The 19,365-nt window shown below is 36.1% G+C and overlaps 1 protein-coding gene across 2 annotated transcripts in view; it reads left to right on the forward strand.

The window, feature by feature from the left end:
* Window positions 1–19,365, forward strand: part of NRXN1 (neurexin 1) — a 1,152,893-nt gene that overhangs the window by 967,002 nt on the left and 166,526 nt on the right. For both annotated transcript variants that reach the window (XM_007470152.1, XM_007470153.1), the window contains one exon: window positions 5,681–5,852. In XM_007470152.1, coding sequence (XP_007470214.1) covers window positions 5,681–5,852 — 172 coding nt within the window. The remainder of the gene's footprint in view (window positions 1–5,680; window positions 5,853–19,365) is intronic.

Raw genomic sequence — 19,365 nt, forward strand, 5'->3', positions numbered from 1 at the left:
GAAGACAGGAGCGGTAACCTCTTGTTTTTGAAATGGTGTGGGGTTTCTTTTGTGGGGAAAGTTTGCGTTTCCAGCTCAGTGCCAGGTTAAAATAACTGGACCCAAACTACTTGACGTTATGGCCCATCTAGATTGGTAAACACAATCTCTACCAGCCAGTAGGACCCCTAAGTCATTCATTTGGAAATGTTTTGGGGTTAAATTAGCAATGATCTGAATCAGTGTGTTTGTTTTGAGGTGAGAGAACAGGCGGCTCTCTGACTCTGGTGCTCTGCAGTGTCACTTACTCCCGGCAATAGTGACTATAGGCCCCAGAGTCCCCTTCAGCCTTAAAAACCTCTGTTCCTTGGTGAGGGTTAGTCTCTGGAAGGGCAAAACATAACACTCAGCCTGACTCCGACTTCAGTTGACAATGTAGACTTGGACCATGAGAGTTGTTCTGTACTCGGCAACGAGGGCGAGCATTGAGTGCATTTGAAGACATCGTCAAGTTTTCTCTAAAGGGGGGCCCCGGAGTATAGAACTGTATCATGTTGCACAAAAGAAGCTTATAGACCATAAACAAGCCTCCTTGCTAATCTACATGCCATCCTGGGTGGCACACTTGTTCACTTGCTTAGTGATACTCTAAGAGTATGATAAATAAATGAACAACAAAAAAAGAAGACAATTTTTCACTTTTTACTGTTTTCCTGGACATAGTTGAGCCAAACGCTTCTTCATAACAATCCCAGAGTAGGGGAAAAGAAGCAGTGGACATATGTGCATGCCATACACAAGGTAAAGCTTTATATATGTGTATTGTTTTATCTTTTTCGAACGCATATAGATTGAAATATATCTGCATCTGTAACACACAAACATCCTACTTGAAGTATGCCCAAGATATTGAGTATACCATTAAATCTTGATCTTTGTTAAAACAAATATTTTTCCAATGAATATGTGATTGCAGATGGAATTAAGAGATGCATTAACTATGGTGTCACTTGCTAAAACTTTCAAGTTCCTTTCCGGTGTCATCTTTCATTTTTCCTTTTAACTTGGTCTAATAATATAATCCTTGTTCTGAAATGAGCTTTTGTGAAAAAATCAGTAATTACCTTTGTCACTATTTATTTAATGAATCCATGGAAAGATTTCATTAAATTATAAATGCCTCGTTACTGATATTCTCATAATAGATTTTTGAAATTATGGTGTGAGCCAGTTATCTATTTCAAGGAAGACACAAAGTTGAAAAATCAGTACATGTCCAGTGAAATTACTGCTGGTTTTGCTAATGCAATGTCATGAGAATTTGCCAGGGACAGTAGTCACATTTAATCCCAGAGAATAAGGATTTGAAATGAATTTTTTTTAATTGTAATTATCTATTCGCAAGAAAGTTTAGCAAGTTTTATTTATATAATTAAAATGACTTGCTATCCTGTCAATATGGGAGGGATGTGTTTTGAGAATATTTACAGTTTCTGAATGGATTTATAAATATTGGTCCTTTAAACATGCTTGTTATTAATATTTTATAGTTTATATGCCTTTCTTAATTTATTTGTTTTTAGGGAAAAAAATTGGCCCATTGGCTATTATTTATGCTTAAGTTGTTTTTCAAGGACTTGATGCAACCTGGGGTGGGGTAAATAATGTCTGAGTTAGGGTTCAGTCTATTGTCTGAGCTTACTTTGGTGGTATTCAGTTCTGGTCTAGCTGACTCTGGAGTTTGAATCCATGAGATGTTAAAGATGTTGGAAGTTGAAGAATCAACATATGCAGGGAAAGATGGGCATCATTTAAAAGTCAGAAGCTTTCCAAGTATCAGCAATTCTCACTGTTTCTTAATAGTTTGTTTTACTGTGTTGCAAGAAATGAATCCCTGAGAAATCTGGGCATTTCTTTACCCTAGAAAAATAAGCATTTTACATTTCATATTGCAGAAACATTTCCGGATAAGGTAAAAGACTCTTTTTCAGAGTTTGGTGCATTTTGTGTCTTTAGCATTGTAATGCGTCTATTCACAGAACTTGAATCTCCTTACTGATTAGAACTCTGATGAAAATAGCCTACTATAGCCTTCCTATCAGAACAAGTAGGAAACTTGAAGAATTTCTTTCCATCTAGGATTCCTGGGATAAGATGCATGACTGTAATAGAAGAGACAGTGAAACAGTCAGCTCTGGAGTAACAAGTATCTCCATGTACTTGTTACGGCGAAAGAGCTGATTCCTAGGTTGCAACAGGAATTTAAGCCTGTTCTGTCAAATATTTCTTCCTGACCCCAGTAAAGTCTAGGAAATGTCTCAGTACTACCTTGGTCATTTTTAGATAATAAGAAAAACCATCTGTTCATGTTTAGGCATAAGTAATTTCAGCTTACTCCTTTGTAATAATAAATACAATTTCAGTTAAAGCCAGTCCCTTACCCCTTTACCCCTGCTTGGTCTGCCTTAGAGCTGCCACTTGCACTGGGTGAGGGAGCAGGGTTGTTTCTCCTCTTGTTTACACGATGTTTACTCTTCGCCTTGACTCCTCCAGGGATGAAGCAGGAGAAGAGGAGATAAGGGGCAGAAATGATCTTACTTGGCTAATACAATAGTAACTGTCTAGCTGTGCTTAGCCCATGCTTAAGATTGACAGTGAGGGGCACTCTTGGGGGGCATTATGGTGGGTTTTTTTTTTTTAGTTCTCTTAACCACATCCTTCAGATTGTCATTTAGGATTGCCGCCTCAGTCCCTGGGCACCCGTCACTGCAACTCCAGGTTCTTTCTCTTGAGTTGTCTTAACTACTCACCACCTCTCTCCCCAGGTGACCTCTTGGATAGAATACAGCATAATTCAGTGCTGGCTCTCTAACCCATGGTCCATGTATAATGCTCACATGTTCCTTCTAACAAACTAATGTACAGGTGAGCCCTGGTGCAGTAATAACTTCTTGCTCTGCCATCAGAGCATCAGCCAGTCACAGTCTCTCCCCTTGAAGATTTCTCAGGCAAGTGTCAAATCCCAGGCAAGGGCAACTGGGGTTGCTGAGTACCCCAACTGCCCCAAGTTCCAGGAGACAAGTATCAAACTTTCTGAGATGTTCCATTAAAGTCCCTTTCCTGTGCACCCCTAAGATAAGGGTAAAGTAACCTTCTGCCTTGGCGGTACATGCAAATCACATCACATTCAAAAATCCTTTTCTAATTTTCAGTCGCTTCTTGGTCTTTCTTGCCTCTTTAATGGGCTACAAATAGGTTATTAATTCAGGGTCTCAAAAGCAGTTTTCAGTGCTCTTCTTTGCAAGTCTGGCTTAGGCAATCTTGTACCTCATTTTGTAAAATGGAAGTAGAAATCTGTGTTTGTTTGTTTGCTTTTTACTTATTGGTATCTCAGGATTGCAGCTGAATCTGAGACAAAAAGTCCATTTTAGCATCCTATTATGTCCACATATCAGTTGCTGACTATCCTCTATAAAATTATTTTAAGCACACATTGATTGATACATACAATCTGCAAAGCATAATAAGAGGCTCCGTGGTGCTAGCCAGAAAGATAAAACAGGTAACAAAGAACAACCAGATTTACCAAATCTGCTAACTGCAGCTAGAGAATGACCCAATATTACTAAAATTCAGCCTAGTGAAATGAGTGGGAACTCAACATCTGGAGCCCGACTGGCTGGGTTTGAATCACAGCTTTTCTCTTTCTAGCTGCATGACCTTAGCCAAGTTACTTAGTCACTCTGTGCTTCAGTTTCCTCATATGTCAAATGCAGATAAAATAGTACCTCTTTCCTGGGGCTGTTAGGAGAAATACGAGTTAGTATTTGTAAAGTGCTTAGAACACTATACAAGTGTTTAAATAAAGATAATAAACCTCTTAAATAAGATTCTTAAAAAGTTTCCTGTGGAGTTATATCACATATGTGTTAAAATATAAATATGCCATGTTAAATATTTTACTGAAAATGAGCAAATAGGAATTCTACCAAAGTGACAAAACAATGAGTGCTTGCACCAAAGACCTATGCTTAAAAGGTGTCTTAAAATGTCTTTATAGGACCTTGGATAAGAGGTTAGTGTTTATTGGAATCCTGTTGTTTAGTTGTCATCTGAATCAATCTACCAAAAACCGAAATGCCTTACAATGGCATATATTTAAAAATAAGGATCTTGAGAAATACGGTAGAAAATAAAAATAAGCCCGGGGGAAAACAGTATAGCAGGGGTCTATGCAGCTTGTAAAGTTTCCCTACTCACTTTGACTCTGAGTTTCCTAATAATCAGTCAGAAAGGAAATGTGATTTTAAGTCATATTTTTCATCAAGCCCCAGACAAATCAAAACACACAAAAATAAAAACCATACTAACCTATTATAAGAAAGAGATCTTTTATGGACACTAAGAACCAGGAAGAAGAAATATAGAAGGGGACAGTGACAAGATCAGTGTCCCAAACAACATCTTCAAATACTTCCCTTCAATTAATGCAGTGTTATACAAGATTTTTTTCTTTTACAATAACCCTCAGTGTAAACTGATGCCATGCTCTTACTGCTTAGTTCAATGATGAGAATCCAGCAAGAGGTCAAGAGGATGTGGTCCAAATCTTCTGGTTTCTGAAATTCTGATTTTAAATTTCTGCAGGAATGGATGGACTATATGTCCTTTACATCCCTTTTCCCCCCATGTCGTTCCTCTCAACTGAGGTTTGATAAAAGGTGAGCTGCAGGCAGTTTGAGGTTGTGTACTCTGACAAGGGCCCACAGTGCAAGTATTCTGTGCTACTGATTAAGGGCAAATCCACATGCTTTAAAAACCAACTGAACTTATGGTAGAGTTGACAGCCCTGCTGTTAGCGAAGAGGCTTCTCAACGACAGAGGACATAAACACATGTTTCTCTTTGCTTCCTTGTATTATGAAATTATAAAGTTAACAGCCACAAACTTTGCACTTAGAACGTTGCTTTGCATAATTCAGAGAGGTAGTTACTTTTAGATACCCATATCTTAACTTCATCTTAGCTTAGGTATAAATGAAGAATGAGGGAACTGAATTCTAACTCTAGCACCCCTCTATTTAGTTATATGACCTTGAACAAATCATTGCACCTTCCTGTGTCATAGTTTCATCATCTGCAAAATAAAGAAATTCAGTGAATTTCAGATTCTTAGCATATGATGATTTTTTTGTGTGTGAATAATGATTGTACTCATTAAATGCCTGTCTGTGTGCCCATACCCTGTAGAGTGATTTTCTATATTGTGAGCTTTTGTCCACTTTGTATTTAGAAATAGACTTCATTGCTCTGATTTCACCAGTTATTAAAAGGGAGAATTTCAAGCCTCATTTTTCTTGTGAAATGGAAGGCGTGGATTAAAGGAGCTATGTTAAAGAACATGAAAGTATATCCTTTAACACAGGCAGCTGTGTGCCTTGTCTGTGGCAGCCTCTGGGAAGAAGGCAGCTCAATTCTCTTGAAAGCGTGTCTTTTGGAATATCAGTTATCCATGAAAGAGATGCTTCAGATTTATCCAAATGTCAAGAACCTTGCGGGAGCTTTTCAGAAGTAAAATCGGAGGAAAGCAGCTGTTGTTCTGAAGCATGTTTTTGAGCAATACCCTGTATGTAATTCTTATTAAATGATGATGAATCAGCACAACTTCATATAACTCTTTTTACTCCCCTCCTCCCTTCCAGCATCAAGGAAAAATCGGAGTTAAATTTAATGTTGGGACAGATGACATCGCCATCGAAGAGTCCAATGCAATCATTAACGATGGGAAATACCATGTAGTCCGTTTCACGAGGAGTGGTGGCAATGCCACGTTACAGGTGGACAGCTGGCCAGTGATTGAGCGCTACCCTGCAGGTAAGCCAGTGAATGTGTATCGGGGGAAGATTTTGTGAAAAACAAACTGGAAAACGAAACATTGTTTTCGGCCGTTTCACCCAATTGTGGGTTTTCGGAGAAACCGTCAAGTATTTATCAGATTTTAGAGTCATGTGAATGTAATGCTGTCCTAAGCTGTTCTTGATACAGTGTACAAATGGCATTTTATAGGAGAACTCGAAGGCACACGTTATCGTTTGCAAAATTCGGGACATCAGTGAAACCAGAAAAATGCACACATAAAAGGCACAACATGTCAAAGCTCTTTGTTAACCGGATTCTTGCATTTGAACAAAGGAAAGGCTTTGTCAAAAGTAACAAAGTTAAAATTTAAACCTAAGAGAGGGAATATCATACCATTTTCCTCTGAAAGAAAATAGGAGGACAGTTCCTTCGATGGTGGTACATAGCTCAAACTCATGAAAGCTGCAGGAGGACCATGGGACAAACAGATAGTAAAGGAACTATATATAGTACCGTAAAACAGCAGTTATAAGAACCTGTAAGTAAATGGAATTTGTTTTCACTGTCATATAACCAAGGGGTTTTGCAAAGATTCTGTGACACTAGTAGTATTAGTCATGTCAAGTCTATAAAATGTATGTCAAGCTATTATTGATAAAATAAAAATTATCCTGTTCATCATTAATGAGTTTTGTCAGTACTGTTATTGAAACAAAGGCAGTAGATTAGAAACTTAAACCAGTGTTACTTGTGATTGCATATACTCTCAATTTTTAAAATGCTATTTTAAAGTAAAATCCAAATTAAAAGTCCAAAGTTATTTTACTGAAATTATTATCCTTTTCATATTTTAGTACAAAAGAGGTTACTAAAAACACCAGTCTCACTTACCTGTGTATAGAAAGATAAAGAAAGATTAGTACAAAGAAAGATTATAAAAAGAAATTTTTATTTTGCACAATAAAAATGATTACCAAAACTTATATATAAATTTCTCTATTACAGTATTTGTTTCTTGAAAGAAATAATTCGAGGAAGTAACTAACTTACTAAATAAAGATCAATTTTTTTTAGTACTACTTATGCACAATCATGGAATGAAATGTCTGTGATACCCTTTTGGACCTTTTGTAATTCACGGCATCTGCATTTTCAAGCCACATTTCAAACCTATTCTATAAATCTGGTGCTTTACAAATATTTGCTGAATTAAATGTAATTAAAAAATACCCTGCTCTATGACAAAATTCAGAAGCAAGCACGTTAATAATATGCCCAGTGCCTTTTATAATACTGGCAAATAGTAGACACTCAGTAAATATTTGCTGAATTGATATCCTTGGAATTATCCCGGTTTTAAACTACAATTACAAGAATGCACACCTTCTGTTACCAACTTTAATAAGACTAAGGAATGGAAGATCTGGAAAGAAAGTAACTTAAATATGTATGCAGTGCTACATAGCCCCTGCTAATCCCTTATTGCATGTACTGAATCCTAGTAGAAATGTAATTTTTATGATGAATGCAGCCTTAGTGAAACAACAGAAACGTAAACTGGTGAATTTCCTAAAATCCAGATTAATCGATACCTATTTACTGAGAGGAAGTCATTGCACTGGACACCACTGAAGATATAAAGTAGGATGAGATCTAGACCCTGCTCCTGGGGTGTTGTCATCCGTGAACAGTGAGCCTGACCATGTAAAATGATAAATCCTGTTACTATTACAGTGTGGCAGTTGCCTCTTGAAGCCTAGCTTTGTTTCACCAGTTAATTCTTTAAAATTATCTTAGTTTAGTAACTTTTCACTCTTAAACTTTCAAACTAGTATCTTTAATAGCCCTATTCTAGAGAATGTTGATGGTGACTTATGACAGGAGAGAGGACGTCTCACTCTCAAGTTAGTTTGGGAAATTCTGGGTTAACTAAGTTAAAAATATCTATGCTTGTACTTTGTTATATTAATACCATAATGAATCTCTAGAAGAGAAATATAATATGCATTTCCCAAGCATAGATAATCAGAACCTCGTTTTCTAATGTACTAATGCGCTTGGATAAATATTTTATGTTTTTAAAAATTTCTATACCTCACTATTTTAATATATTTTATCTGACTAACAACCCTTTAACTGTGCACATACCAGATACTATATTCTAGGCATAGTCCAAAAAAGACATGATCCCTGTCTTTTTGTGGTATGCTAATGTCCAATTTGAATGTCAGTAGCTGAGATTGGATCAGTGTTAATTAACTAAGTCAACAAATATTTCTATATTTTTTTCTAGACTAATAGTTGTTTAACACATATGATGTCTTATGTACCAATTAAATGGATGCTCAGTATACGAAACAATATAAAATATATTTAAAAATCAGAAGCTGGCAAAATCATGATAGTTAAGGAACGACTCTTCAGCAATACTCAATTTAGATGCCACCTTTTATATTTAGTCAAAGATTCTAAGTGTCCTTTCGCCAAAAAGTATTCTAGATGTTATTAATAAATCAAAAGTGAGCCAAGTTGCAGTTATTCTGAAGGATACAAGCAAGGGTAAAACACAGAATCTGCCCTTGAGAAAATTAGAGCAGCTGTGAGGAATTTCGATATATACATATAAAAAGTTAACGATCAATGTGTAAAGAACTCAGGGGAGTCACCATGGTTGTCATCAAGCATTTTATTAATCATCTGCTCTGTGTGCATTTCAGCATGATGTTGAGGTAGGAAGCAAGCCATGAAAATTTCAAATACCTTTTTCTCTCAGAGCTTCATCTGCTACAATGCCATAAAGACTGAATACAAATTTACAAGTATGTGTCATCTAGATTAAAGTTTTTAGAACAAAGTGATCTTATGTATGAGCTCAATAGAAATGTCTAGCATATCTCTTTTATATTGGTTTGTGGTATGACTATTTTTATTTTAAAAGTTTTTTTGTTGTTTTGGTTATTATTCATTAGAAAAACAGATGGACTAATGCTTTTACCGCTAAATCCTGTAATCAGGAAAGTGGAAACCAACAGACTGTATATGGTTCCTTTTTAAGTACCTGCACTGTAAAATATAGGTAATAGGGATTGAAATTAGTAATTAAGTATAGCACTTAACCTTCCATTGTAGGACTTTGTGGTAAGTGCTTTTATAAGAAGCAATTCATCTGGTAGCAACACTATACCTTTAATGAAAATTACCTAAAGCATTGACCAGTGGTATTAGCCTATAATTGTCTGGAAGACTTTCATAGAGAAACTAATTAGTAGAGGTAGATTTTATGCTCTTCTGGAGTGTATGAAATATTCTCATAACTCAACAGTTCACGTTAGAATAAATATTGAATTTTCTGAATAGCAGACCCAGTTTTCATTATTTTCTGTGCATGGAGCAAAGTATAGAAATAATATTTTGCAAACCATTTAAAGTCGAGAAAGCCATTTCTTGGTGCTCATCAGTTAAAGCTCTAGAATATAATGCATCATTAATCTCTGATTTGCTCCTAATTACAGTTACAGAAAATTACAAAATTTTCTTTCTCAACAAACACAGACTTCATCTTCTCATGATGTTAATCCACAAAACCTAACATTATTTTACTAGCCCAGACTAAAGATTTCTCCAGATAAACCACAGTTACCTTAGAAGATAAACCATTAACTTCATTTGTCTACCACAGAATGCCAAAAAGATGTTATTTATTCTGTACAAGGTCAAATATTCATTTTATTCCTATCAAGTTAATAGATCAAATCAACAAGTATATACTATATTAAGGGAACTTCCTAGGCTTACCATCTGGTTACAGAGATACGTAAAAAATGTTCAAGATTAAAAATATACTATGTGGGAAAATACAAGTGTTATCATATCATATTCAGCTAATTTCTGAATAAGAAAAATAAAAGGGGAAAATTGGTTCCAAGGAAGACAAGCCATTTTGGAGTGAGTGGTCTAGCAAGACTACAAAAAATATAGGAAATTTGATTTGGGTCTTGAAAGGCTAGATTACATTTTAATGGGATTAGCAGGAAGAGGTAGAGACAGAAAATAATTAGGAAGCTATTAAAAAGCCCAGGTATCAAAAGATAAAGGCCTAAGATAAGGTGTGAGGGTGTGAGAAAATAAAGAGGTTGAATACAGAATACATTAGAAGACCTAGTGAACAACTGAGTAAAAGGAGAGTTATTTCTACTTTTTAGTTCCTCTCTCTCTCTCTCTCTCTGTCTCTCTCTCTCTGTCTCTCAATGTAACCATTGATTATTCAATGTTTTGATGCTGCAGTGGGGCCGCTAGACTGCATTAGGTAATAATGAAATGGAAACCTGTGATAGGAATAAGTAGGGAAGTCAGAGATATAGTTGCTGTTTACTAAGAGTTTAGTCTATCTGGGAGGCAAAGAAGGATTTTGAAAACCTACCAATGTCACATAAAACGGATTAGCTTCAAAGTTAGTAGAAGAGAAAATGGCGATCTGGAGTGTTGTAACAAAGCAGATAGTTTAGGGATGGAACATTTGAAAGAAAGGAATAACTCAAGGAAAAACGTCATGGAGAGGGTGTAAATGCTTTTTGCATGACCATTCAATTTGGCTCAAAGATCTTATGGGTATTATCTCTAAATCTTGACTTTGTTTTCCTCTTCAAAGCCTTCAAATATTTCAGGGCTCAGGGAGAGTCATATTGATGATTTCCCTTTAAATTCTACACACTTAGTTTAGATTAATTGATTGATTGATTTTTAGTTCAAGTCATTAATTGTGTTCAAGTCATTAATTATTATGTATTTAAGCCACACCATCATTGAAAGTTTCCTGTATGGTACTAAAGTATACATTGGTTTGAGGATTTTCATATTTCTTTTTAACTGAAGTTTTACTATGTGGGTGGTATAATTCAGAAAATCTACCTCATTTATAATCATAGAATTTGAAGGAGGGAAGGAACTTCAAAGATCTTCTCTACCAGCTCCTTCATTTTTCAGACAATAAAATGGAATCTTAGGGCTTCCCTGGTGGCGCAGTGGTTGAGAGTCCGCCTGCCGATGCAGGGGACACGGGTTCGTGCCCCAGTCTGGGAGGATCCCACATGCCGCGGAGCAGCTGGGCCCGTGAGCCATGGCCACTGAGCCTGCACTTCTGGAGCCTGTGCTCCGCAACGGGAGAGGCCACAACAGTGAGAGGCCGCGTACCACCAAAAAAAAAAAAAAAAAAAAAATGGAATCTTGGAGAGGCTAATGGATTTGATCAGGATCACTATGCTAGTTAGTGGCAGAGTCAAAACTACACTTGGAAACTCCTATATACTGGCTCTGTGTGCTTTCCTTTATACTGTCTGGGAGACAAAAAACAAACAGAAGAGAGATCATTAGATGTATCCTTCAACATAGCAAGTATATCTTCATAACTAAACATTATGATTTACATGATCAGGCATAACTGTCTGTATTAGTCCATGTCACAGCCTACTGCTTCTGCTGACCCACACAGACACACATACACACAAAACTATCGTATGAGTGTTAAAAAATAGTAACACATGGAATAAAAATAAGTTTCTTACAAAAAACATAGTTTTTGTTATCACTAAATTTTTGAATAGTATTACTTATTAGTAGGCACTGATTATTTTTTAACCTCACTTTAAAAACTTTATTAGCAAATTAAGGAAACCATTATGAATCATACTGTTTTACTGTTCCTGCAGCAGTCAAACTTTAGGTTGACATGATTTCAAACTTTATATATTTACTAATTTATATTTATTTCTCAGTGACATCACTTGAAACTTAGTTGATTTCGGTAGCTAAAAGAGGAATGGTTCATTAGAGGATTCAAGTATAAGAATTCTTAAGTATTATTCGGGAGAAAAACTGTATCTTAATAGAAGATTTGCCCCTGTCTTGGTTAAATATAGAGATATGGGAAGAGTGTGACTGAATTTTGTTTCCCTCCTACAAAGTAAGGCAGTGAAAATCTAACTCACTTATGGAAACTGATACACCATACAGAAGATGTGAATCATTCTTTAAATAAACTACAAGTTTGGGGTAGGCTCCAACAGAAGACATGGTTATCAGGATTTGGCACGTAATAGAGTACTTAATTAATAAATAATTGTTGAATAAATCCCATTTCCTCATTTAACTTCAATGTCAAAGCTTTGTCTTTTGCTCATGATTTTGGGTTTTTTTTGGCGGTACATGGGCCTTTCACTATTGTGGCCTCTCCCGTTGCGGAGCACAGGCTCCGGACGCGCAGGCTCACGGGCTCAGCCGCTCCGCGGCATGTGGGATCTTCCCGGACCGGGGCACAAACCCGTGTCCCCTTCATCGGCAGGCGGACTCTCAGCCACTGCGCCACCAGGGAAGCCCTCGCTCATGTTTTTTAGCCAAAACATACATAGGTGCATGGATAAATGTTTATGTGAATATATAAATGTTTGGCTTTCTATTTGATATAGTTAACTGTTTACTAATCCAAATTATCCAAAGTAAAGCATCATACTATGAGAAATCTGAAACTTCAAATACTATAGCTTTATTAGAATTAGTGACTAAAACTCTGACTTCTTCCGTTTTAATTATCTTCTTTCACGGTGTTCAGTTTTTCTGAGACTTTCGGGGCTTTTCTTAATGATGAAGCATAATGAACTTTTTATTGAGCAGTATATTAAATACATCTACCTAAAATGCTTAGCTTCAGAGAAATTATATCCAAGGAGATGGAAAGAAATGATATATTCTCAGACTTCTCACTTGTTCTAATATATTCTCAGTGACCTGCATTTTTTTCTTTTTTTAATATCAAAGTGTTCTTACAGTTACTGTAACACAACCATATTAGGATTTTAATTTTCTGATAAAAGAAAGAGAAAGGTTCTCTCATGGTTTGATGGGCATCATTTAGACTACACAGTCTGGCGAACATAGATAATATAAATATATATAAATGGCAGCCCTTCTTCATGGTTTCCAGAAGATTCCCCCTTTATCTTCTTGTTCCCCGTCATTGTTTCCAAATTACAATTTGTTTAGAGATTTAAATTCTTATCATAATAAAGGGAGGTGTTGATTTCACTCCTGAAAAGTACTTGGGTTAAACAGAGAATGGCATTATCATAAATTCTCAGTGAAGGTAGCCGAAAATGTTGACTGAGGAATTGGGTTCAAGGACTCTTCTTCAAAAGTACTGATCAGGATAATGAATCTACCTACTAGTTAGAAACAATGAATCACTTATGTCAGATACAAAAAAAAATAGTTGCCACTATAAATGAAAATTTAGTTTTTAGGAGTTGAGATAGAAATAGCTTTTCAGAAATAGGTAAAGGCTAAAAGTCAGAGAAATTACATTTTTAAGGATATTAGGCTTTCAGGAAACTTGCGGGTGTTCGGTTGATTTTGTAGAGATTTATAGTTTTGTGACAATGCTTTTATAATTTGATTATTATCCAAAAGTATCTTTATTGTAACATAGTTTATAATTACCTGAGTTCAATGGGAGATCAGCCATGTTCCAAACTTAATGATGGGCCCTTCTTTTAATTTTTTCTCAAACACTCTGATCCCTGTTTTATCAAGAGGTTTTATTAAATTGCCCAGGAATATTTATATATTTTTATGATAAATACTGATAATAACGAGTATTTTTGTGTGTGATTAAACAGTTTTTTAAAAATTCTACTATTTGCTTTTTTCCTCTCAACTCTTAATGTGAGCATTTGAGTACCACCTATGAGTAAGGCTCGTACTTTTCATACTGTTTCCCTTTGTCTGCTGTCTACCCACTTTTCTTATCTTGTTAGCTCAGGAATTAGTTGGTATTAAATGTCATTTTTTTCCTAGTAAACAATGACAGTTTGTTCAAGAGGTAGCAGAATAGCAAAAAGGTAAAAATTTCATACACTAATGTTGAAGTTCTATATGAAGTACAAAAATTAGGTAACTATCTGCAGTTTTAGATTAATCTAGATCAATTTTTCTTAACTTCCTTTGAATCTCTGCCTCTGTAAGAATCTGATAAATGGGGCATCTTATCTTTAGGTATCTGCATGTACGCTCAGTGATGCATACGATTTTTAGGGGTTGTGCCTCAACATCCTTATGGTCCATTAACCTCTGAATTAGAATGCAGAACCTCTGCTCTGGGTGATCTTAAGGAGGTCTAGAATTCAGAGGAAAAAATAAAGTCTGTTTAATGAACATACGAGGAGGAACGTCTTCCTACCCAAATGAAGCAAGCTTCCAATGAAATGTAACTGCCGTTTATTAACCTTCTAATAATAATAACCTTCTAACCACTGATGTTGCCCTGGATGTAGCCTCTGCTAGTTCAGATAAAATTCTTTTTCTTTAACAGAACAAGCCCAACTTTTGTACTTCCAATTTAGAAAAATTGTTCTCTCAAATATGATTACAAGAATGTCGTAATCCTTCCAATAAATGGATTTTGACCACTGATACTGTGCTTGCTATAATTCTAACATTGGTGCATTGCATAATAAATATCCTTAAAATCAAAGTGCATGATTTGAGGGTCTCACTTGGATAGATCTATTGGTAAGTCATCTGAGGATTATGAAGTGTGATGGTGAAATAACAGTGTCCAATGCAGTCAAGACAAAAATGACTATTAATCTGACACCTTTGGAAAGGATTACTTTTTATTATTATGAGGGCGAGGTAATACAGCCCTTTGCATGTATAGAGGAAACTTTAGAACTCATAGAGAAGGATAGTTTATCTCTTTTTCTCTCTGTACTACATAATTTTTCACCTTTTTCTCCCCATCACATTCTTAATCTCTATAGTTTATTCTCATATATGTACTTAATTCATTCCAAGAGAACACTGACAAGCCACTCCTTCCTTTCCATGAAAAATAGATCCTTAACATAAAAAATGTTATAACTAATTAAGTTAGGAAAATATATATTCACGGTTCTGTATTGTGAATGAACTACCTCAAATGTGACAAACAAAGGCATTTTTGACACTATCCAAAGTTCTCAATTTAAAAAAATAAAAATCCATCTAGGGCAAGGATTGGCAAACTTTTACTGTAAAAAGCCAGGTAGTAAATATCTGGCTTTTGCGGGCCACATGATCTTTGTCACAATCACTCAGCTTCACCCCTATAGGTCAAAAGCAGCAGTAGATAATAAGTAAATGAATGGGTGGGGTTATGTTCCAATAAATCTTTATAAACGTAGATAGAGGGACACATTTGACCTGTCGGCCACAGTTTATTGGCCCCTGATATAAAGGCATGACAGAAGGACACAGAAACCAATCTGAAAGAGCTCCTACTAGCCAGAAGGAGCTATTTGAGCAACAAAATAAATATAGTATTGGATTATAACCCAAATAGTGAAATAAATGTCTATGAGCACATACTGATATTAAGTGATTGAATAGATAGATAGACAGATAGATAGATATGTGCAGGAGTGGGGACAGCTCTTTCTTACAGAAGGATTCCAGTACCAAATGTAGAAGGGTGATGGAAGTAGAAATTCAACATTAGGACTTCAAAGTAATAATTGTTGAAGGCAAGATTCACCAATAGATACTAAAATTAATGGGTAGAAGTTTGAGTAGAGGCTAGTAATTTATGTAATCTAAAAGTGTCTCCTGCAAGGGGAAAATAGAAACTTTCCACAGAGAAACTCAGCAGACCACCTTAACTAAGTGGTTGAGCTAAACATCATGAGTAATAAGAAATATGAACCTCATGCACCTCCTGATATGATGTGCTGAGAGAGGCACTTTATTTCTCTGGTATTCTTTGTATTCTCAATTAAAATTCGTGACCTCAGTCTAATCATGACAAATACAATGTGGGAATCTGGATTGGATCCTGGAACACAAAAAGGACATTAGTTAAAAACTGGTAAAACCTAATAAAGTCTTTACATTAGTTAATAGTGTAGTAACAATGTCAATTTCTTAGTTTTTGGTAATTGTCCAATGGTTATTTAAGATGTTAACAGTAGGTTAGGCTAGATATAAGTTATGTAGAACTCTTATTACTATCTTTTACAACTTTTCTTTAAGTTAATATTTTTTAATAAAAAAATTTTAATGATTTTCATTTAAAAATACCTTTTATTCAATTCTGTATATTGTAACATTACTCCAGAAAAAAAGATTTTAAACCACAAAACTTCAAGTCTTTGTAAAACTAAGTTAGATATAATTGTTGTGACTAAATTGTATATTAACATGTTCATATGGTTATTAGGAGAGTACATTTATTCCTAAGGAATATTAACCTAATTTCTGTAATAATCCAAAGTTGTAACCTAATCTAATATTTTACTTTTTAATTAAGACAGAATGACATAATAAATGTGAAAATCTTTTGAAGTATGAAGCTTTTAAATAGGCCATATATTAAAATTTAAATTATGATGAATATTTTGTGTCAGATTTAGCCTAATGGGTTGACTATTTCTCAAAGAAAGACTTTCATCTTAAACATTTAAAAGTCTGTTTTGGTTTTAGCCTTATGAGTTTTACTGCATTAGAAAACATCTAAGGTTCCAACCCCTATCCTGGAAATTTGAGACTAACTTTCCTCATGTTAAGTATTATTGAAGTAATTTGTCATCTTGAGCATATTATCTATACTGGTGGCCTGAACATTTAAAATGACTGTCGAGAACCCAAAAGAGAATATACCTAACATAAGTCTGTGTAGATATTACCATATGTATTTACAATGAAGCAATGAAGTATTTTAGCTAGATACGTGAGATATAAAACTGGACAGAATAGAAGGACATTTAGCTTCATTTTTCTATGCAGTGTCAACTAATTGATAGCACGCCATAATAAATTTTCAGGGTCACATTTTGTTTGTTTGTTTGTTTGTTTGTTTTGCGGTACGCGGGCCTCTCACAGTTGTGGCCTCTCCCGTTGCGGAGCACAGGCTCCGGACACGCAGGCTCAGCGGCCGTGGCTCATGGGCACAGCCGCTACGCGGCATGTGGGATCTTTACGGACCGGGGCACGAACCTGCGTCCTCTGCATTGGCAGGCGGACTCTCAACCACTGCGCCACCAGGGAAGGCCTCAGGGTCACATTTGCTGGAGCATTTTAGAAGTCCGCGTGGAGTCTTCAGTTCTCTCATTTATTATTTTTATTGCTCAGTTTGGCAGAGGAGTTGGATGAGGGTGTATTTTCTGGTTAGAGGAGAAACAAACAAATAGAAACTTTTTCAAGTGCAAAGGTTTGCTCTGCAGAAAAGAGGGGCAGGATGGTGGCGATCACAGTAGGAAACAGACCTGGGGGTAATTAGATGAGGCTTGTGCTTTATGGAAGTGAAGTTCAAATAGAAGATTAAATCCATCACATTGACTCAATAAGGAAAATGGTGTCGCTCAAGGATTGGGGTGAAGAGGTAAAGAGAACTCACCCCAAATCCCAGATGTTCACAGAGCTTATTTCAATTCCTGGCTTTGGTAGGATCTAGAATCAGCAACAGTGAGTTAGGCATTCTATGCTGGGCACTCCATACTGGCACTGTGGTGGTTTTTTTTACACGCATTTTCTCATTAACGCTCACAAAATCTTACAAGGCAGCTTGTAGTATCTCCTTGGGATAGATGACTAAACACAGAGAAATTAGGTTACTTGCCAAGGTCACACACGCCAAAGCTCACTCCAGTGCTCTGAAGTATTATGCAATGCTGTCTACACTATTTATTCTTAGTCTCGGTAAGAAAAAAAAAATCAGAAAAATGTCTTCCTGGTTCCCACCAGATAGCTCCTTGGTTGTGCTGAGGTCCTGATACCAATGGTTATTCTTTCTTCTGCTCAGAACTTGAAAGAACATTCAAGTGTCCCTTGAGAATTTTCCCTTGGAATTGTGTCCTCCTCCTCTTCTGGTTATTCTTTTTTTTCCTGGGTATCGTTTACCTAAATACAGAAGTGAGTGCCAAATCCAACTTGTATACCCCTCTTAAACACTAAAATTGTGATAGGAAATATAGACTGCACATCAAATGACCAAACTTTAGACTTAGGCTATAGACTTAGCACAAGATTAAAGGTGGGATAGTGTGGAGGTTAAGAGAGAAAATTCAGGAGTCAGACTCTCTGGGTTCAAATCTTACTTACAGTACTTCATAGATAATGTGACTTCTGGGTCAGTTCTCTAACCTCTTTTTGTACTTCAGTTTCCTGATCTGTAAAATGGGTTAATGTTAGTACTTACTTCTTAGGGCAGTTTGAATTTTCAATGAGTTATTAGTTTCAAAATACTTAGTAGTTAATAAAAACGTGGTAAGTAGTGAGTACTCAGTAAGTGTTAGCCTCACTCTAATTATCAAAGTAGTTTAGTTTTGAAATTCTGTAATTACAATAGGTACTAATATCCCCATATTAATGTGCATTTGCTTCTGAGAACAAATGTATCCTGTCTTGGTTACCAGACTTGGCTTCACACACATGGAGATAAGTCTTTCCGGAAACCTCAGATGTGTAATTGCCCCATCCCCTCGTGCCCTCCAAACCCACCCTGAGCCAAAACACTACAGAGACGTCACTGAGGAACGGCTGGGTTCAACGTAAATGAGTGGCACAGAAAATCTTTTCTGGTTAAATTTAGAGAAATGAGTACTGTGTGGTAGTCAGGGAAGATTTCACAGAGGTTGGGAATGTGGATCAGGTGTTGGAGATCCTTTGAATTTTAATACGTGAGAATTAGGGAATCCACGCTAGCTGATGGACAGGCCACTGCATATAGTTACACAGTTACTACTGGTGAGTTAACTATAGGCACTCACCGATATCCCATCAGAGGGGATGAGTGGAAGCTGGAATCCAATCTGTGCATGGGTCGGCAAGCCATGTGTACTGTCACAGAGGATGTCCCCTAAAGAATGAGCTGTCTTTTCCTTCATACCAAGCACCTTACCTTTTGTCTGGGCTCTAACCATCAGGGAAGTCTCCATCTTCAGTTCCCCACAATGGTGCCCTATAATTAGGAGACCGTAAACACTATTCATATGGGCACAGTTCTGAGAGAGAAAAGAAATACTATTAATAGTTGTTAGTTCTGCATAACAGACACATACCAACACTGCCCTAGGCAATCCAGAACATTTGTCACTTTACCTATGAGACTGCCAGATAGAATTGAGACTATTGCTTGTCTCTTACCAGGAGAAACTAGAAACAATCTGTTAGTCATTATGCTAGCTGGCTGGGTTTATTCCTGTTCAGGTGACGAAGCTGAAGATATTAAGTAAATTAATAAAATTAAATATTATTATATAAGTAATAATTCTGAAATAAATAATTCTGGTTAAAAATAACTTTAACCAGATATGAAATTATTACCTTTTTTCCTACTGAAAGTACCTTAAAATATCAACACATTCTCATTCATAAATCTATGCTTAATATCCTCTTTTGCTTAATCAAGTTTCACGTATCATAAATTATGTTTATTTGGGGTTCAAAATAGTTTTTTTTCACTTTCTGCCTAAAGGTATTTTTCTCAAATATTTATTTCCTGCTG

The sequence above is a fragment of the Lipotes vexillifer genome, unplaced genomic scaffold (genome assembly GCF_000442215.2).
Source record: "Lipotes vexillifer unplaced genomic scaffold, Lipotes_vexillifer_v1.1 scaffold1411, whole genome shotgun sequence".
Taxonomy (NCBI): Eukaryota; Metazoa; Chordata; class Mammalia; order Artiodactyla; family Lipotidae; genus Lipotes; species Lipotes vexillifer.